This window comes from Sinocyclocheilus grahami, unplaced genomic scaffold, assembly GCF_001515645.1.
Source record: "Sinocyclocheilus grahami isolate Dianchi unplaced genomic scaffold, SAMN03320097.WGS_v1.1 scaffold10.1, whole genome shotgun sequence".
In the NCBI taxonomy this organism is placed as follows: Eukaryota; Metazoa; Chordata; class Actinopteri; order Cypriniformes; family Cyprinidae; genus Sinocyclocheilus; species Sinocyclocheilus grahami.
Window position 1 is genome coordinate 2,572,252 of NW_015505189.1, and position 21,721 is coordinate 2,593,972.

The 21,721-nt window shown below is 35.8% G+C and overlaps 2 protein-coding genes across 2 annotated transcripts in view; one reads left to right on the forward strand and one right to left on the reverse strand.

Moving 5' to 3' along the window:
• The first annotated feature begins 4,571 nt into the window (after positions 1 to 4,571).
• LOC107594676 (uncharacterized protein C7orf43 homolog) lies at positions 4,572 to 15,486 on the forward strand. Its single transcript, XM_016284815.1, has 11 exons — positions 4,572 to 4,692; positions 4,791 to 5,303; positions 7,728 to 7,823; positions 8,111 to 8,240; positions 8,386 to 8,472; positions 9,423 to 9,543; positions 10,716 to 10,863; positions 11,016 to 11,250; positions 13,260 to 13,396; positions 13,513 to 13,712; positions 14,686 to 15,486. Exons 2-11 carry the CDS (start codon positions 4,800 to 4,802, stop codon positions 14,837 to 14,839), a joined length of 1,812 nt encoding a protein of 603 aa, XP_016140301.1. The 5' UTR covers positions 4,572 to 4,692; positions 4,791 to 4,799; the 3' UTR covers positions 14,840 to 15,486.
• A 2,503-nt stretch (positions 15,487 to 17,989) lies between these two features.
• The window catches only part of zanl (zonadhesin, like), a 32,363-nt gene continuing 28,631 nt past the window's right edge, over positions 17,990 to 21,721 (reverse strand). The window contains 8 exon segments of the mRNA XM_016284326.1: positions 17,990 to 18,262; positions 18,369 to 18,421; positions 18,565 to 18,655; positions 18,791 to 18,934; positions 19,374 to 19,509; positions 19,615 to 19,817; positions 21,129 to 21,259; positions 21,484 to 21,645. Coding sequence (XP_016139812.1) covers positions 18,186 to 18,262; positions 18,369 to 18,421; positions 18,565 to 18,655; positions 18,791 to 18,934; positions 19,374 to 19,509; positions 19,615 to 19,817; positions 21,129 to 21,259; positions 21,484 to 21,645 — 997 coding nt within the window. The 3' untranslated portion in view covers positions 17,990 to 18,185.

Genomic DNA, 21,721 nt, shown 5'->3' on the forward strand with positions numbered 1-21,721 from the left:
TTTGACCATTCATAAAGGGCAAAATGGGCTGTAGATTTGTATTTAACAACCTCAAGTGATTGGCCATTGCGCTTCCTGTAACAGTTTGTTTACCTATTGATATTTTAGCTTTTTATTTTGATGTTTTGAATAAACATCAAATCTAAAAAAAATATTTAAAAAAATCCGTAGATGGTGAAAGTTTATTGGCATGGCAAATGCTGTAATTTCTGATGCCTGTCATAGACATTTTAAAGATCAGGGGCCGGTTTCATGAATCATTCTTAAGAAGAAATTTCTTCTTAACTGCCATTTTCTTCTTATTTTTTAACTTAAAAAAAGTTACGAATATTTTGTATTCCCAAAAATTCATCTTAAGAATATTCTTATCTTTTTTCTTAAGATTGTTCTTGAGACAAAACTTGAGAAGAATTCAAATTCTTGAAAAGAATCTTCTTAAAAATCATCGTAAATAACTTAGTAAATTTAGGACAGAATTTATATTTCAAATAAATTTTTATATTTAAGCATTACAACAACACTAGCTACATATAATACATAGTAGGACTATTAATAGGGATGTGCACGAGTTTTCTGAAGTGACAGTGATGACTGATAATGTCATCAATGATCGGTCATGATTAGCCTATGTTTGACGCTACTTTTTGCTCACTTCAAAACTCGGTAGCAACTCTAAAATGAGTCAGATAGGGAGCTTTAATTGAACGCTTTTAATTTTAGCTTATAAATATGACATAATCTTTGGCAGTATTCAGCACACATGAATGCGCAGGATGCTTTTGCTGTAGGACACATATACCAGAAGCATTCACTCAGATGAGAGCGCAAAAACACAGCACAAAAATGAATGAAACATATCGCTGCAGTCTGAGACAGGCTATTTTAAAAGTAACTGTTCAAAAACACGCCGCATTAAAAACGTGAAGCTGAGTGCCAGTCAAACTTGCGACGAAAATAATGTGCTTTGCTTATTAAGATTATTAGGGTAATCTGCAGGAAGCGCAAAAAGACAATAAAGCGTGAGTTTATCAGTGCGTCATGTATTCACTCCGATAACGAAAATTAAGATGTTCTTAAGAATATATTTGAGAATTTTTCAAGAATTGCACTTAAGAACATTCTTACGAACTAACTTATTTCTTAAGAAGATTTTCGTGAATCCGGCCCCAGAACTCCACCTGAAATTCCAAAACTCAATGGTTATTTTGCCTTACAATTCGTACCTTTGTGAAGCAGTGCTTTAATATCAAAGTTTGCTGTATTTATTATGCTTTTGTATAAAGTTCTCTGTGTATCTACTGCATTTATACTCTCAAACTACTACAAACTGTTTTTTCTCCTATTGCGAGTGCTGAGAAAATGTAGTGTAGAAATTTGACTGGAATGCACTGTGCATATTGCCCCATGTATGAACAGTCAGCTTTTGTATGCAGATTTCAATGCACAGAGTAAGACGACATCTAACATTACCAATGATTTTATTTCCTCTGTTCTAAGGCAGACGACATTGAAATGAAGAAAACACTAGTATGGTCACTGCTGTGTGCCTATTTATGTGCATCATTTATTGTATAGTTAGGATTTATATGCATGGCTATAGTTAGCAATCATTTCCTTGTATAATTGATTAACAACTGCATAACTTGCATTTTAATACCCCATTCCATCCTAGTTTGGACTGTACTATTGCCAGTTAATTAGCAGTCTTTATTTTTGACTTTCCATTCACAGTATTCTGTGATTGCAGCTCACATTAGGTAGTTATTGATGCTAGATTCAAAAAACAATTAAATGATTTAAACTCAGATTTTAAAAAAACAACTATGATTTTTTTTTCAGTGAATAATAGAACATGCATTTAACTGATTATATTTCACAAAAAAAGACTCTATTTGAAAGACGATGATACATTTTGATCATACCTATTTCTCTTTAGAAACTTTGTTGTTGGCTAATTGAATGTTTCTTCCATTAAAAAGAAAAGAATAATGCTATTATTGTGAATCATGTTTGCAGAAATTCACACTACATTAAGTGTGACTAATTTAAGCATTGATTTCCTGTTAAGCCTGAGATGTATAACTTTTACATTCGCTCGCCTCGTTTTAGAGAAAACTGTAATCAGTCTGGCAATAGTGTGCTGTAATACCTGCGTGTCATACAAATCAGTGGGTTCAGTGTCTCCTTGACTCTTTAGGTAGATTAACTGTGGTACTGCAATTTAAAAATAAACCAAAGAGGTACTGATGTTTCTGTGCTTGGAAACTTGATGTATCAAAAATTGGCAGTTTTTCCATTACATTCATTGACCAGAAAATTGATTCAGAAGGAGTGCAAAGAGGCAAATTCAGCCTATGGTCTGTCAACTATCATCTCATAAGGGAAGAAAAAGTAGTTTAATATAAAATGTGCTCTCCAAATGAGAAAAATGCAACACTTCTCTTACAACACAATCTATAAGTTATTATCAGTTAGTTTTATTTGAGCAGGATAAGTAAACTCATTCACATTTATTCTCTTCTGCACTTTTGAGACTGTAATGCGATTCAAATTATATTTCTGTTCAGTCTTCTCTTTGACTGAGATTTTTCAAACCTGTTTACCATATTTATTATTTTTCTTTGTTACTTGAATATATGGGGAAACCTCTGTAGATATTTGCGTGATTAACTTGATTTGGTTTACTTGTATGTAGTAAAATAAAACAAAAATTTACATGTGACGAATGTGTTTCTGATGTTTTCTAATAGCTAGCATTGGTGTCCTTATCATGCACCACAGGATCTCTGCACTGAATGAGATAAGATCATTGCTACAGGATGCTTATTTGATATACAAAGTTAAATACAATGGAAATAGGAGCTGAAACTGTAGGTTTGCATATGTCTTTTAATGGGCTCTTCTCAAAATACACCTGTGACCTTTATGTATAGACTGCAAATAGGAACACAGTTAGCACATGTGGCCACATGTAATACTCTCAGATGGGTCATTCCGTGTCAACTCAACCAGAGGTCCCCGGCTCAAATTTGAGATTTTGTTAATATTTTTTTCTGTAGAAAGACAAACATGTATAGTGATGAAAGCCAAAATATTAAATGTCACAGATGTATATATACTTAGTAATCCACTATTTTGTAGCGGGTGGGTCAAAATGACAAGTTTCTTTTTACACAGAGATTGGTAGTGGTATTAGTCAAATCTGTTGACTTTAGCAATCTTTGTTTCATTATAAGACAACGGTTACCGTTAAAAAATGGCAAAAAGCACTTATTGTGTTTGCATGCCTGTAACTCAAGAAAATATCTTAATATATCTGTATTAGATATATCTCTTTAAAAGAAAAAACGTATCAGCTGTATGCAAAATTACCCACATTTGGTTTTTGACCAATGAAAATGTGTACAATTTACTCATGGAGCCGCATTAATATCTCCATATCTCTGGGAATGAACCATCAAGGGCCTTTAAAATGAAGATACCAAAAGGAAAGTTTGTTAAGAACCAGAATCTAAAAGGATATTAAGATATTTTTTGAATACTTCTTGAGTAACAGACATAAACTTGAGGCAAAAAACACAAGAAGTGCTTTTTGCCATTTTTGAACTGTCGCCATTAGAATATAATGAAACAAAGATTGGTAAAGTCAACATATTGTACTAATAGACCTGCCAATCTCTGTGTAAAAATAAAATAATGATGCTGCCTGTTTTCTAAAGTCATTTTTACCCCCCTCAAATTTGGCTCCAAATCTCAGGTGAAACTTGTCATTTTCCCCCCCCCCCCCCCCCTCTTCAAAATAGTGGATTACTCAGTAAATCTAAATCTGTGACATTTAATATTTTGGCTTTCATCGCTATTTATGTTTGTCTTTCTACAGAAAAAATATTAACAAAATCCAAAATTTGAGGCGTGGAAATTCCCGAAATTTGTTTGATTTGACACGGAATGACCCAGATACAACCTAATTCAGTTTTGAATGACACGATTCAAAGTTCAGTACGCAAACATTGAAGTCAGTAAATTTAATATGAGTTGCCTTTAATGAAATAAGCTACAATACATTTATGTTGAAGCATTTACTGACTTGTAAAGGAACAAAGGAAGGGGCAACACGCATAACAATAAAGAGTGAATTTTTGATTTTTAAAGTCTCCAAATCTAAAGCTTAATTTTCTCAACAAGAACACAGGTTTAACCATATTTACCATGTTACTATCGTCATTAGCTCAAACAGTATCTAATGGGAGTTGATTCGCTAGTTGTTTTTACATTTAAATGTAGACATTAGACACAGAGCAGCTCCAAAACACTGAACTTTTCCCCATGCATAAATGGCAAAATATAATTACGTTATTTTGTTGGAAATAATAATATAATACATTTCAAATGAACATCATTACAAACAAAGTAGTGAAATATAACAGTTATAATAATTAATCGCAGAACTAAACAAACCTGTAGCAGCTTTCACAGCTAGACCATTGTTTACCTTTATCGACAAGCGACTATTCATGCCTAGCTGTAATGCCGCTCTAACGTTACTCCGTCTTAACTCGATAAGCGTGCCTGTCATACAGCGCACTTGAATGTATTGTATACGTCAACTGGCATCCAACCGAAATGGGACAAAACAGGATGAATGTAATTTTTGTTCAATCTGGGAAACCGTGATATTAAGCGAGGTGAAAGGTAAAACGGGCTTGTTTAATTTAGATATTCTTTTTTGAATGGGAGTGTTATTTGCAGGCTGCTCAGTCTAACCGGATACCTTCGCTGTCTGCTTGCAGTGCGCTGTGATGGTCATGGTGTTAATGATGGAATCGCAATGCGAGTACTTTATGTATTTTCCGGCCGTCCCCATCTCAGACCTGTCGGACCCGGCCAAATACCGCACGCTTCCGCGTCGCAGTCACCTTTATCTCGGGGAAACCGTGCGCTTTCTCCTGGTTTTGCGCTCTCAGAACGTCGCGTCGGTGTCCGGGTCGACCGGCACTGCGGCAGCTGATGGCAGCGTCTCGGAGCATCACAGCAGTCGCTCTTGGAGGGAGCTGGCCGGCTCTCTCTGCGCCGTGGCCAGCGTTAGCCCTGGTGACAACCGGCAGCGGACACAGCCTCTGTATCACGACTACCACAGCAGCGGGGACGAGTGTGTGGAGGATACGGACGATGATGATGCTGCGGAGGTGGGCTGCGCAGGTAGAGGGGGCCCGAGGTACCGGGGCTTCAGGGAATGCAAGCCGCTCCTCATTCACAACAACCCCGGCAACGGCGTGAGGGAATTCCGCAAGGCTCCTGTACAGGTGCTTAAACAAACACTTCAGTCTTTTGGAGAATAGCTGTTTATTGTACAGTTAAAGTTCACTGTTATGCATACAAATATATTTGATTATCTATAACAACACGGAAGTGTTGATATTTCCTGTTGTACTGTTTGAGAGATGTGTTTGCCTTTTCTTATGGCTGGCAACTATACAGAACTCAGTCCTTTACAATTTACAATTGAGGATAGTCATAGTACTGCAAAGGGCTTCCTCTTTTTAGTATTCTGGCCAGAATGCTACCATGTGTCTTTCAAGCAGTATATTTCTATAACAGTCCTGACTTGAACCCCTGCAGGTGCACTCAGTAATATTTTGCTAACTAAAAAAAGATGTTATACCAAAAGAAATGAACAGCACTTTTGAGAAATATCATGAAATAATAGGATATAAAGTCACACAAGATGAAGACTCCAAATATCTTCTAGGAAAAAAGCTATTTTATTTCACAAGAGGCGTTCTATGATGTCCTATATATTGATATATGTAGTATTAGATGGAGAAAAACACACACACAAAAGAACAAGACAGAAGATAAGCAATCAGCTTCAGTGTGAAGCAATCCAATGTTAGTCAACAAGCTTCAAGAATTCGCACCGATAAGCTAAAGTAAAGACCCCAAACCACTTCTGAAACAAATAAGAGCTGAGTAAATGTAAAACTTTAAACTTTTCATAAAGATTAAATTCATACAATTCCTATATAATTTCAAACTTTAGAAGAAAAGTGCAACACTCATTCCACAAACATAGGCTTGACTTTATTTATTTTTAAATCAGTGACATTTTGGACAACAGCGTCCGATTGTTGCTCTTTTCTTCTGAAGTTTAAAATTTGGATTTTTGATTTTGTAATTTTATAATTTTATAATTGATCTCGACCATGAAAGTTACATTTTAAAAAAATAGAAACATTTACCTTGAGGTCTTCTCATAGCATTCTGTCATTTTTAGTTTAAAACGATTTTGATACCAAGAGAGGTTTTATCCTAAGTCATTTGACCTGAGTATTTTCAGGGACTCCATTTCAGTGTTTTTCTCAGAAGTTGGACCTGTTTGCGCCCCTTAGCCTCTCAAATGTCTGTATACCCCAGCCCAGCATACAGAAGCTATTTAAGATATTAATAACACCTGCAGATTGTAAATGACATCTGGAGAATGAAGTATGATCATTGTAATGAAGTCAAGTCATTTTAAATCAAGAATTTAGGACACATTTTTCACATCTAACAAACGTTTGACAGTCCGCCAAGGTGCAGTGCTTCTGTGTTTTTTTTCTATTGAAAATTCTCATAAGAAGCAAAGCAAGGCAATTAAGTTTTCAAACAGCGGTACAACCCACCTTGTGAAATGAGAGCTTAGTCTGCTATTTGCACTGCTTTCTTGCTAGTCACACACCCAGTAGTGCAAATGTTTTTAAATGCACCAATCCAGTTTCAGAAGTCAGACATTACAGAGCTATGATACTCAAACTGCAGGCCAAGGTTGTATGACTTTGATATTGTCTCTGAGGTACAAGAACAAGCAGATACTCTACACCAGGCATTCTTAAACCTTTTTGTCAGCTGGACTCCTTAGATGTAATATATTAGCTTGAAGTACCCCCTGTGATTTGAATTAAAATTTTCAATAATATAATGGCACATCACATATTCTCTGATGTCAGTCATATGACATGCAACTAAACAGCAAATAACAGAATCAATGATGCAAACTACTTCAAATGAGACAAATTCGAATTCTGCTGTAAAGCAACAGAAAATCTTTTTTAGTAAGTGTTTTGCTTTTGTATCTGAACTTTAAAATCTTTTTAGTTGTGATAGTGATAGATTATTATTATTAATATGTATTAACTCTAATTACGAAATTGAAGGCAGAAACATATTACAAATTACAATTGCACTGTAAAATAAAAATGAATTATTTTTAAACTAAAAGGTACAGTGCTAATATTTATGCCTTAAATTCTTCAATTTCAAATGTTGAAACCCTTGAACTTTAAACATTTCAAACCCCAAGTTTTTATTTTGGAGAAATAAATGCTGTAAACTTTTGCCCACAAAAATATTGGTAATTATGCGAATGTGGAAATAAAGTGAGCCTAGTATATACTGTTTTCCTAAATGCACATTACAGTTTTTCTCAATCGCATTGGCTCAATTCTCAAAGCAATAAATTCAGATGTCTGAATAGTTAGTTTCTTATTCATATCAGATTTGAATTTCTTATTGATTTAAGCAAATTGCATGTGTTTTGGTGGCATTGGCATGAATTAAATGTTTGCATGCAATAGAGTTCTGATGTTCCAGCACACAGTTGTGAGTGTGAGTTGTGAGTACAGTGCTGAGAAAAACTTAACTTGTCCCATGTCTCACCTCCAAGTATTTTACTTTGTTGTTTTTTTCAGTCTCCTGTGGATGAGCCAGTTGTTTTAAGCGATGAGGTCATCTTCCCCCTGACTGTGTCCCTGGATAAGCTCCCTGTCAACACTCTCAAAGTGAAGGTATGACTAGTGTGTGTGTGTGTGTGTGGTCTTGCATTCATGCATATGGTTGGGTATTTTCTGTTGATATTGGTTTTGCGTTATTGGTATAAATAGAACAGGAAGTTCTTATCAGCAGTATTGCTGATTAGTTGTGGATGCTTGTGCAAGATTCTAATGTAAAGTGTGAGTGTGTGTGCAAGAAATGTCAATTCAATCAAACACCAGTGCTCATGGTATGTCATGTTGCATGTGTTTCTGATTGCACCTCTGATATATGTGGATGTATGTGTGTTACCTCAATGCAGATCATTGTAACTGTGTGGAAGCAAGAAGAGGAGAAAGCTGAGATCCAAGAGCATGGCTACCTCAGCATCCTCCAACAAAAGAGCCCCTGCCAAACATTCCGCCAGGATCTAAACACCTTCAAAGCGCAGGGTGAGCTCTTGCATCCTTCATCACAATACTGCATGATGTCATTATTGATTTAGGACCTCAGGAATCTGCCTTTTTCGCTTTTTTTATACATATGCTGTTTAGGAAATTGTTTTAAATTGGTCTCATTTCTCTTGCTTGCTAACAGTCAGCACCACACTTAATGTCCTGCCCCCTCCGACTGTAAAGTGTCAACAAATGACAGTCTCAGGGAGACACTTGACTGTCCTTAAAGGTAGTGTCAGCCCTATTTCTAGCTCTTCTTAACATTTTATAAGCACAAATGATATATAGTATATACACTACTGTTGAAAAGGTTGGGGTCATTAAGGTTTTTTGTTTTAAAGAAATAATACTTTTTTTATGCAAGGATGCATTAAATTGATCAAAATGACAGTACAGACATTTATAATGTTACAAGAGATTTCAATTTTAAATAAATGCTGCTCTTTAAAACTTTCTATTGATCAAAGAATCAATAAGGGGGGGAGGGGGCCTCACAATATGAGTATGTTTACCGCATTTTTGATCAAATAAATGTAGCCTTGGTGAGCATAAGAGACTTCTTTCAAAAACATTATATTACCAACCCCAAACTTTTGAAAGGTGTATCTATGTTTATCATGACATGCAGGTGTTTTAATTATCAATGTAACTGTGATTCTCATTGTCCTAAAATCTCAGTTTCAAAATAGAAGCCTCTCTTGTGAATTTTTCATAACTACGAGTGTCTGTTTGTCTTCTGATTATGATATAATAGGTCCTTGGTGGTCCTAATGTAAGGGAGGGAAGAAAGACATGTATACCTCATTATAGAAGTAATTATTCCCATATTTATCCACCCAGTGTTCAAGGGAGAATGCTTGGATATGTTTGTATGACTTTATTATGATGTCCTTTATTTAAATCTGTCAACTATGTTCAAAACATTTTAATGCATTTATGAGAAAACAGAGGACTTGTACGTGGTTCAGTTTCATTCAGCTGCTTCATGGTTAGAAAAGTCCCAAACATAGATTTTTGTCTCCACTGCTATAGTGTAAGCACATCAGTAGTCATGATTTGTGCTAGAAATAGGCAGTAGTTCTGTAGTGCTGTAGTGCATCTCTTCTATTTTTGTGGTTTCCTGTATCTTTGTGTGATAGACGTCCTGTTTATGTATGTTTGAACATCTGATTGTTTCAGTATTAAATGCAAGTTCTCAAGAGGAAGTGTGTGTGCGTGACATCAAGATCCTTCCCAACTTCAATGCTTCATACTTACCAATGATGCCAGATGGCTCGGTGCTGCTGGTGGACAATGTTTGGTAAGAGAAAACATTGCGTGTGATCGCGCACACCTGTGAGTGTGATTACAGTATATCCTCAAACGTTCTGATTATGGTTTGATATAAATTCCTGTCTCTGATGAATAAACTTCTGCTATTTATTCAGCCTGAAACACTTCAATGTTTAAAAATTGTTTTGTAGATAACACAAGATGGATTGGTTTACTTATTGACAATTTATTAATTTGTAAACATCATAATTTTAGGAAATGTTAAATTTTAATTTGAAAGGTTATAGAATGTTTAACATTTAAAAAGTAACTGATCATGATGATATCAACATAATAATTAAATTCTTTATTTAAATCAGTGCATACTGAATTGTGTTTCATCTTCTTTTCCTGGAATATATATATGTATAATATATATACACACAGTGTGTGCATATATTTATGAAATAGCACTGCTATTTCCTTGAGGAAATACTAATGTAATTGTTATTCTTGATGGTTCACAGGGATACAATCATGCACAAGGATTTTTGCCCATGTTTTTATGTTTTTTAATATGCCATACTTTAATATTAAATTACAGTTTTTGCTTTTGAATGTTTCATGCATTTTACCCTTGCCAGTTTGCTTTACCATTTAGTGTCCAAAGTCATCATTTAGTTTTCTGCTTTTGTCCAAATGGTTATATTTTTAATTATTTTAATAATTTGTTACTCATTGTCATGGATCACAAGATGTTGAAGGCCATAACAAACAAAATAAATAAATAAATAAAAATATATATATTTATTTTTATTTATTTTTGTAAAAAGTGTCATGATTTAATCATGATGACAGTATGTAACAGAATTGACAGTCGTGTGTGTGTGTTTCTCTGTGTATGATTGTCCATTCCGTTACATAATGTCAACACTGTCACTCTACCTTGGTGACAGAATTGACACTAATTCAGACAAGAAATCATGATTTTTAGCCATATAAGACACTTTTTACATCAAATATTATATTGTTATGGCCTGTAAAATCCTGTGATCCATGACAATGAGTAACAAATTATTAAAATAATTAAATATATAAGTATTTGAAAAAAAGAGGGGAAAAAAAGACTTTGGACACCAAATGTTCCTGCAATTATAGAATCAGCCAGATGCATCTGAGAGAGTTTGTGTTAATGTTTATCTCATTGTTTATCTGCTTCAGTCATCAGTCAGGAGAAGTTGCCATGGCATCATTTTATAGAATGGACAGCGAGTCCAGTCACCTTCCCAGCATGCTCAGTGCTCTAGAGGAGCAGAACTTTCTCTTCCAGCTGCAGCTCAATAACCAGGCACAAGATGATTCAACTGAGGTGGGCCATCAGGATATTTTGAGTGATAACAGGCTACAAATATGTATCCCACAGCCATTTATCTTCTTTGCAATAATTTAAAACTTTGATGATATAAATGTATAGATTAAATAAATAGTATTAATGAAATGTCATGTTTCTTTTTGCTGCAGGGCCTAGAGGTGCCATTAGTTGCAGTCTTGCAGTGGTCCACTTCTAAATTGCCCTTCACCAACTCTATCTACACTCACTATAGTCTCCCTAGTGTGAGACTGGACCGACCGCGCTTCATTATGACAGCTAGCTGCCCCAGTGCGGTCAAGGCTCACGAACATTTCCGGGTGCGATATACCCTCCTCAACAACTTGCAGGACTTTCTGGCAGTCCGTCTAGTCTGGACGCCTGAAGGTGAGGAAGGGTAAAATTGTAAAAACAATTGGCTTAAGTTTAAGAACATATGGCTGCATGGAGCTGCATGGTGATTGAACTGATTAGTGTGACTGCTTTAATATATTAACATGTGACACCCGAGAATCATTTGCTTAGACAATATTTCAGAAATCATATTGAGTATCAGCTGTTTAGCATTAGAATTAGTGATGCCAGATCGTGAGTTAGTTACTCTTTAACTTTGATCTAATCGGTCAAACAGGTTTGCCAAAAGGTCTGAAACGGTTTATGATTCAGTTTGATTCATATGGACAGTACATTCAAGCACTGGACCATTTGCAGCTGTTTCTTACAGTGTAATGGGATATTTTGTAAGTCAGAAAACAAAAAGGAGACACTGAAAGAGGTAGATTATTACCTGCGATCTATTGTAGGAAAGAAAATCAGTTTGTCAGCTGTGAAGCAGTTTATTGGGCAGGCAGCTCGTGAAAGATTTTGTACTGCAGGTAAAGACAATTTATATCTATACATCCATAACAATTTCAAAAAAGAGTATTAAAAAAGACTGTTAAAATATGGGGAGCACTTTTTTGATGAGGGTTCAGTACTGATGAAAGGCTAGAAACGCTCCTGGTGGTGGGTATATGATTGAGTCTAGAATATGTTTGAAGCAGTGTTATTTTAGTATTATTTATATAATATTATAGTATTATAGGATTATTTTTCAATTTTCTGTTTTCATTTTATATACAGTATATATAAAAACCTTCATTTAAAAACTGCATGTTGTGTTATCTTTTACTAATATTTAAATTTGTTTGATGATCTGAAACATTAAAGTGTGACAAACATGCAAAAAAATAAGAAATCAGGAAGGGGTCCAACACTTTTTCACACCACTGTGTATATATATATATATAAAATACATACAACTATCTATCTACTTTATCCGGTCCTTGAATCTGAATGGCTGATAAGAGTGTGATATTAGAGTGATAACAGAACTCCACCGTTTGTATCACTCCGCTTGCGGTATTTCTCACAGTGAATGTCATGGCAGGGCAAACACCCAAATCCACTATAATACGTTTATTTTCTAATATTTATATTGCATTTTATTTAAGCTTTTTTTCAATTAACAAAAGCAATGTTTTAAGAGTTTTAGTTTTAGTAAACATTAACAACATTGGTTTAAAGAGGGAGGAGAGAGACTTCTTGGATCATGTTCAAAAAAAGTGTCAAGAAGAGTGTTCGACCAAAGGGGGGAAATGTAGCAGTTAAAGAGAGAGGATGTTTAGCAATGCGAGATTGACAGTCAATTAAAAAGTGTTGTTTGCAAAGTTGATAAAAAATATTGCAAACATTGGAAAAAGTGTTGCCACACTATCAGAGACAGGTCCGATAAAAGCAAAGTAGAGCGCAAAGGCAAAAGTTGCTAAATGTTATTTGCTCATAAAGGGTGTGGTTCATGCTTGTAGATGTAGAGAACACAGAGTTTGAGGCTGTAGCTGTGTATGTGAGTATTTGTAATGTGATGCCAGATGAGCTAATGTCAGGCTTAATGATTAGTTGCTCACAACAAGTCCTTTTAGTGTCATTTAGATGCATATTCACATGGAAATGCAGTTTCTGTGCCATTTTCTGAACATAAGGACATGTGTTCTGTGTCTCCTAAGTGGGGGGAAAGTCAATCCGAAGAGCTTGTGATCACTATCACATGTTTCCCCGTGATGGTCACGCTGTGCATCTCTTTTGACCATTATTCTTGATAACTTGTCCCCAAAATTGACAATCTCCTTGGAATTGTCAATAAGTGTTCTTTTGTTTTAATGTTGAAAGCTGTTCTGTGAAAAAGTTGGTTAGGCTTGCTTCAGACTGGCTAGGGTCTGATTTATGACATCCTGTTGTCTTGGGCCTCTTGTGGAATTTTTGTGCTCCTAATGTTTCAACCATGTTTTGACCAAATCTTAAATTGTCTGATATCCTACAGTATGTCCAGATGTTTTTTGATTCTCTCTTCTTCTCAGGTCGTGGACAGAAAGAGGATCCTGCAGTGAATGCAGTGGTGTGTCATTCTCCTCTCAGTAACCTGGGTTACTGTCGAAAAGGCAGTACCCTTTCCGTCAGTGTGGCTTTCCAGATACTCCGAGCAGGTCTTTTTGAGGTAAAGAGTAATATGTGTGTGACGTGAGCAATTTCACTTCCTTCAACAAAACCAATGAGTTGGATTACTGGATCTACACACCTCAATATCCGCTATTCTGTCTTCTCTGTCTTTAGTTGAGTCAGCACATGAAACTGAAGCTACAGTTCACAGCGTCCGTGTCCAACCCTCCCCCTGATGCCCGTCCGTTGTCCCGCAAGAACAGTCCGTCCAGTCCAGCGGTTAGAGATATTCTGGACCGACATCAGGCCAGTCTAAGTCTGGGCCGCTCTCAGTCCTTTTCTCACCAGCAGCCATCCAAGTTTCACCTCACAAGGTATAGCGTTGAACGTGCACACACACACACAAACAGATGATCTTCATCTATTTCACTTGATGTAAATACAGTTCAATCTTACAGGTTGTCTCTCTCACGTACACTGTACACACTATATATTAATTAAATATGTTTAACAATAATATAATATAACAAATTTCCTTTTTTGTGTGTTTTTTTATTTTTATTTTTTGTTTGGATTACTTGTTTTTTTCTGTTGACAGCATTTTTAATAGTAATTAAAAAATTTGTATTTGAATTAATTTTAAAGGTTTGATTTTACTTACACAGTGGGTGAACAAAGATGCACTACCAATCAACAAATTTTTTTTACGATTTAATGCGTTTAATTTATTTATTTTTTTTGTGCAGTGACGATATACACTACTGTTCAAAAGGTTGTGGCCAATTAGATTTTTTTAAAGTAAATATTAAGCAGTATGACTGTTTTCAACATTGATAATAATAAGAAACATTTCTGCAGCACCAAATATTACAATAATTTCTGAATGATCATGTGACACCAAAGACTGGAGTAATGGCTTCTGAAAATTCAGCTTTGCCATCACAGGAATAAATTACATTTTAAACAATAATTAAATAGAACACTTGTTTTAAATAGCAATAATATTTCACAATATTACTAATCAATTAAATGCAGCTTGGTAAATCTTAGTGACCCCAAACTTTTGATCACACACGGTATTAATGGGTCTATACATGAATGTATTTAGCGGTCTTTACAAGTTAGTAATATTTGCGAAAAACACCTGTTCTACATCATTATTCTAACTGAAATGGAAGATCTTAGTTGACTGATTTAGAACTGTCTACATAGGCATGAACTCTGATATAGCCTATGGTAAACTGGTACATCCTCTTACAACTGCCTCACTTCACAATGTTTTCTTTGTCAAATTATGATTGTCTCATTTATGCAGCAGAGATCAATGTCTATGTTCATGTCTTACAGGACAGGCAGTGTTATGGAGCGCAGGGCCATCACCCCTCCTGTGGGCTCTCCTGTTGGACGGCCGCTGTACCTCCCTCCTGACAGGAACATCTTGTCACTTGACAAAATTGCCAAGCGTGAGTGCAAGGTGCTGGTACTGGATTCACACACCTAAATGCACACACACACACAGAGGAGAGGAAGTAGGGATATTTTTGAACTTTGGGAAAGAGTCACGTGTCATTGAAGTGATGTAAATCGAAAAAGTGGTTTAATGTCTGTCAGTTTGAGTTCAATATGTATTTTTGTTTTCGTTTTACCAGCATTCATTGTTTACATGCTGTACAGTTATGATTATTTGAAAATTATTTCAATGCAATTTACATGCAGCAACTGTTTTTTGACCATTTCGACAGAAGGAATGAAAAGAAAGCATAAACACACAGGGTTTTTATTGTTTATCCATAGGACATTTCACTGGAGTCATGAAGTTCTGAAACTTGTGTTACATACAAGTTAAAATATTGTATTAATGGCTGTTTAAAGGGAGAATGGATGGTTATGGTTAGTCATACCCAGACCCACATGGAATCTGTGTGCTCAGAAATCTTTCTGAAGAAACTGATTCTCCTTACGACTGGCCCCATACACGCTTGTTTTTTTAATAGTTTGGCTATGGTTTCAGCCACAAATGAGTCTAGCACTCTATTAAACACATTGTGTTTGCTTAAATCTATTCTGTAAATTTGTCTCCAAAAATCAGGGCAAAGAATGCAAGGGTTAGTTCACCCAAAAAGGAAAATTATGTCATTAATTACTCACCCTCGTGTCGTTTCAAACCCGTAAGACCTTCGTTCATCTTCAGAACACAAATTAAGATATTTTTGATAATCCATCTGACATCAGTGGTTCATCCGCAATTATACAACGCTACGAGAATACTTTTTGTGCACAAAAGAAAAAAACCCACTTTATTCAACAATTTGTCTCCTCCGCATCACCCTGTAGCGCCATTTTGGAGAATATCTGCTGGACGTAAACAGCGTATGCTGTTCTGTGTCAGCTGTGTCACGCCAGATCTGTTTTCTACGTTGTTGTGATTTGATCTGAACGGAAACAGCGTATCGATGTGACGCAGCCGACACAGAACAGCATACACTGTTTACAGGGTGATGCGGAGGAGACAAATTGTTGAATAAAGTCTTTTTTTTTTCTTTTGCACACAAAAAGTATTCTCGTAGCTTCGTATAATTGCGGATGAAGCCCTGATGTCACATGTATTATTTTACAGATCTCCTTGCTATGTTTCTGGACTTGGGAACATTTCAGTTGCGCTGCTGTCTATGCAGGGTCAGACAGCTCTCAGATTCCATCAAAAATATCTTAATTTGTGTTCCGAAGATGAACGAAGGTCTTTTGGGTTTGAAATGACACGAGGGTGAGTAATTAATGACAGAATTTTCCTTTTTGGGTGAACTAACCCTTTCAGCAGATTCTGTCTGGGCCTAGTCATATCCATTGTAAAAGATGTCACATACAAATTTGTGTTTTTCTTTATTTACTACTTACTATTGGATAGATTTTTTTTTGAATGTCTTTAAATTTCATTTGTCAGTACTGCCAACATTTGCCTGTCCATATTTAATTCCTCTTTGTAAAAGTGCTTTTATTGTTTTCCTTAATTACTTGAAAGATGTTTTGCAATGTTGTGCCTGTGAGCAATCAGAAGGCTTCTTTAATTTTCAGTCCTGCACACTGGAATGTTTTTGGTCTGGGATTAATTATACCCTGCAGTGTAACTGTAGTGCCGCCCTCCATATCACTGATACTCTTTACTCGATAGTTATGTGTGTTGTTAAATTTGTATTTATTTTATTCATCAAATGATTCCACTGTTATTTAATGTCAACACTCCAGTCAAGGGGTTCCCCATGTGATCACACACAACCTTTCAATACCAAATCAAGTCACTTCTGGTTCCTGAAGGTGGAGCTTGTGTTATTGGCAGATGCCATTTTATTTCTGCTCCTCCCTTTATGGCTTTGGAAATATGCTGTCACATTCCTACTGGAGTGTGTGTTCACAAAAAACATGTGGGATCATTTTTCTTTTACTCCATAATTATCTTGCTCTTCTCCCGCTAGATGTCTGGGAGCAAATTCCCGGTAAGCATCAGGGCAGATGCTGGTCATACAGCAGTATTGATTTCTATGCATTTACACTGAACATCAGAGTTTAACAGAGAGCTTGATATGTACAACCCCTCAGGCTGTAGTGATAATCAATAATCAACTGGCTTAAAGCGTCACCCCATTGTGCCATTTAATGGGGTTACGATTGATTTCTTTTATCAATGTTTACATTTCTGTGCAGATGTGAGGACTACTGATTAATCCTTGGGACTGAAGAACCTTTTCCTTTATTGTTGAATGTTGCACATGGTTTTATATTGTGTCCGATTATAGGATATTGAATGTTTAATTTTTTCGGACTGAAATATTTAGACAGACTTCTTATCCTGCGGAAATGTAACAATTATCCAAAACCGCATTGTGGATGTAGATAATATGTTTTAATACAAACACTGTGACTTATTTAAATTTTTTAATTCTAAATTCACTTGTAATTTTTCTTGTTTTGGACTATCTAATAATTATTTTACATTGACAACGTGTGAAGAAAAGTTGCTTGGCAGGATAAGATCATTTATGAACAAAAAGATTTGGACTATCATGTTTATTTTATTTTTTTGTAACTTGTTTTTTGGAGGAAAAAGAAGGAATGTTCAAAGGACTGGTGACTGGCACTGATGTTTTCCTGAACTGCATGGATCAAAAACTCAAAACTTCAAAAACATTTGGATTCTTTTTTTTAGCCTCTTGACAAGGCAAATCACAGAACAATTGTTAATTGGCTACTCTTAACCATTGGATTTACTCCCAGTCTGTATAAATAGCTTGAGGTTAGAAGTTATACAAAAGGTATCAGAGCTGAGGCAATGCTCTTGTATTGTTTGTTTGGACTTTCAGACATTTTTGAATTGCCAAGACTCACCAAGAAGCTCTTCTGGAGTACAGTCCTTGTGGAACTCAATCATTTAGATAGCTGGTCAAGCAAGACCATTTTTACTTTTCTCTTCTATGAACTGCTGCTTTGCACTTGAAAATGTTGTGGGTTATTGGATTGTTGCACTTGAACAAGTTAAATAAAAGCAGCTAGGGCATAAATTGTTTTGATAATTTATTTAAAATAATAAAAAATAAAGCACATAAAATATTTTCAGAAGAAAAATCTGATGTTCATACACATTTGATAATTGCACTCATTCCCCAAATCATAACATAGCTAACACCAAAAATTACAACGATGTTTACAAATAAGTTACTGAAAATTTTTTAAAAAGTAAAATATAAACATAGGTTTTGCCTGTTAGTTCACATATTTCACAAAGATATTTAAAGTGAATAAATATAAACAAAATATTGTCAGCAAATCATTGTCAAAAAAACTGAGGTTTTGCTTCAGAATGTTGTGGCCTTCAGCACACTGTTGTCTGTTTCCTGCTTCTTACCCTCATCTAGAGTTTCATAGGGTTGATCTGTGGACAAATTTAGAAATGCTCAATTTACAACTCGCATTGCACATTTCATAGTTGTTGTTTTCTTTTTAGAAAGAAAAAAGTATAATAATCAGTTACCACATACCTGCCTTTTTGTTCAACTCTAATGTACTTGATTCATAATTTATCTTTTTGCGGCTGTGTAAAAAGGGATAAAAATCATTAATTTACCTTATAAATAATTCACCTTATTTCAAGTGGAGGCTTGGCTTGGAAAGGTTTTGACTTTATTGCAAGATCAGTGTCTTTAGATCTGCCTTTATTCTTTAAATGGGCTTTACCTGCACTTCTTGTAAATGCACACAGTTGCTGTGACTATGAGGATGATGCCAAGGGGCACGAGGACTCCAATCAAGATAATAGCTGTTTGATCTATAAAACAGCAAGCAGGAAAAAACTTTTATTGCACATGGCCGGCATATATGGTTTAATTTTTAGGCATGCAAATACTAGTTCGATTAAGGATCTTACATTAGGAATGAATACAGTCTGTTCCCATTCACTTACCCAGGCCTCCCTCAGAGGGGATTTTTAAGATCTCACAGTTTGTGCCCTCAAAACCTTCAGAGCAAGTGCAGGTGTAACCAGAACCATCTGCTTTTTCCACACAGGTCCCATCATTCTCACAGGGCGAGCTCAAACATGGACTCGCTGAGAGACAGAGGGCAAAATAAGTTAAAAATCAGTGCATTACTCATCTGAAGCATCTGTAACATATGAAAGCTTGTTTTCGCCATTGGAAAAAAAATTTTTCTCACAATTCTCAGTTTTTATCTTACAATTCTGATGAAAACTGTGAGAAAAACAAAAAACATGGACTGAATTGTGAGAGGTAAACTCATAATTCTGAGAAAAAAAAAGTTTGAATTATTAGTTTTGATCTCACAATTCTAATGAATTATATACAAATCCACAATTATTTTTTATTGCATGGCAGAAATTGGCTTCCATAGTAATATAATAACGTAACTACATGATATCCAATTCTGTACCGTTTCTAGACTAGAAAACTCTAAAAGCTATGCAATATATATTTATCAAATATATTTCGAGAACATCTTGTGATAATATAAAGAGTGAAATAGCTCACATTTATAACAGTCGCGTTTGGTGTCGTACACGGTGCAGATCTCATTGTCTCCACAGCCCTTTGTTTGACACACAGCACCAGTGCTAGTACATTCACAACTCTGTGAACAATCTTCTGTCACAAATGTCTCCTTCAGCTGTGTGTGGAAAGGTGCAGAAAAACATGATCATCAAGACCTGTGCAGTGTATTTGACATCATAACCTTTAACCTGTAGTATTTTACATGCATCAAAAGACTCACCAGATAGTAGCGATTGAGGTAAGTGCATCCACACTCGCTGTAAGGCACACAGTCTTGGTCGCTCAGGACAAAGCCAGGGGCGCAGATACATCCCTCCACACACAGTATTTGCTCACACTCAGAGGGAGCCGCCAGGTCTGCGCAGGATGCTGGGCATGGAGTCATACAGATGGAGTAGTTGCTGTTGGGCCCACATTGCAGACCTAAATCACAAACACACACAATCAGGAAAGAACATACAATACATCTATTTATCTATCTATCTATCTTTCATTTATATTTGATATTTATTTATATAAGTTGATTTTTGCAATAGTTTAAAGTGTCATGAACCCCCACCCTGTTTTAGCACTGGTCTTTCACACCTTAGATTTGAAAAAGACTCCAAAAATGGGCATGTAAAAAGCTGTGGAAAAGTAGGAGTGAAGAGGAGGTAGGCGCCACCTTGATATATTTAAAAAATATAATAATGATAACCAACTCTCAAGAAATCTTATCATTAGAGACTACTAACAACTATAATGAACAAATCAAATATGTTTTGATAAATTATTATTTGAAATAAATATAAGCAGAGATATTGGTCTATATGAAAAACGAAGAAGAACATTTAAAAGTTCTAATAGCATTTTCAGGTGTACCAGCACTAGTCTCTTGTTTGCTGTGTATCACAATAATCCGTCGTGTCATTGCGTTCATGACCAGACGTATTGTTACAGTCATGTTTGCAGAGGTGAACTGACAGCGCGGAAGCTCTATCGTGACATTTTAAATTCTCTGCTGTAATACGACCTCATGCATAATACAGCGCAGTGACTGGATCATAAGAGTACATTCTCATGAATGATACTGAGAAAAGCTCAGAAAACTGATGACGTAGATGCATACTCTCCAGCCAACGCAGCCAATCACCTCTCCAAATTAATGCATATACGTCACTTTTCGTGACATTGATTCAACTTTGCTTTTTGAAACGGATGAACGAAATGGCTCCAAAAATTGTAATAATAAATAAATAAATTGTAAATTCCCGTAATAATAATAGACATAATTAGTACTATTGTTGTTTTCACTGATGTGCAACCTGTTAACATCTCGAAAAATGTGTTTTAGGGTTTAATTTAATTTAATTTTTTTAACTCTTATGCTCAACAAGGCTGCATTTATGTGGTCACAAATACAATAAAACACAAATATTGTGCAATATTCTTACAATTTTAAATAATGTTTCTATTATAATATATTTTAAATGTTTTCTTTTTCAGTGATGGCAAAGCTGAATGTTCAGTGTCACATGATCCTAGAGAGATAATTGCAGGATGCTGATTTTGTGCTCAAGAAATATTTCTTATTATTATCAATGTTGAAAGTGGTGCTGCTATATATTTTTGTGGAAACCATGATTTTCAACCGGGTTTTTATTTTTAGTTTTTAATGAATAATTTTAATTTTAATTTTATATTGCTATAGAATGGATAAAGTCTACATTGTGTAAATTATTAAATTTTTCATACCACAATTCAGTTCTTGTCTCCACTGCCCTAGTTCAACACCCTGATCTTGGCAAGCCCGAGCGTAGACAGCGTAATTTTCACAGCGCAGCTCTTCATTGCCCTGCTCAGCACACAGGTCAAACACACAATCCCTGCAATGCAAACACACACACGGTCATGAAGGACTGTGCATCCGTACCAACACCCGCATATCACAAGTTTATCTCAGTCAAACGCACACGCATACACATGCTCTTGTACATAGTTAGCGCAACACACACCCACTTTGCATTACGTTATTCTCTGAGCTCAGGAAGTAAACAAATACTTGTCCCTAGAGTGCACACTCCCTCAAACACATGCACACATTACTCACTCCTGGAAGTCATTCGGAGCGATCACAGCATGACAGGCAGTGAAAGGACCAGCAGGGTCACTGAGAGCCCCACACATTTTATTCCCGTTCAGCTCATCCAGCAGAGCATCTGTGCAGCCCGTCGTCTCAAACCCTGAATCTGGATCGGCCTCCACTTCACGCCTAATAGCAAAGAAGACAGGATTTTTCATATGGTTAGAGTGAAGTACATGAGAATTTCCCAATTGATTTATAATGC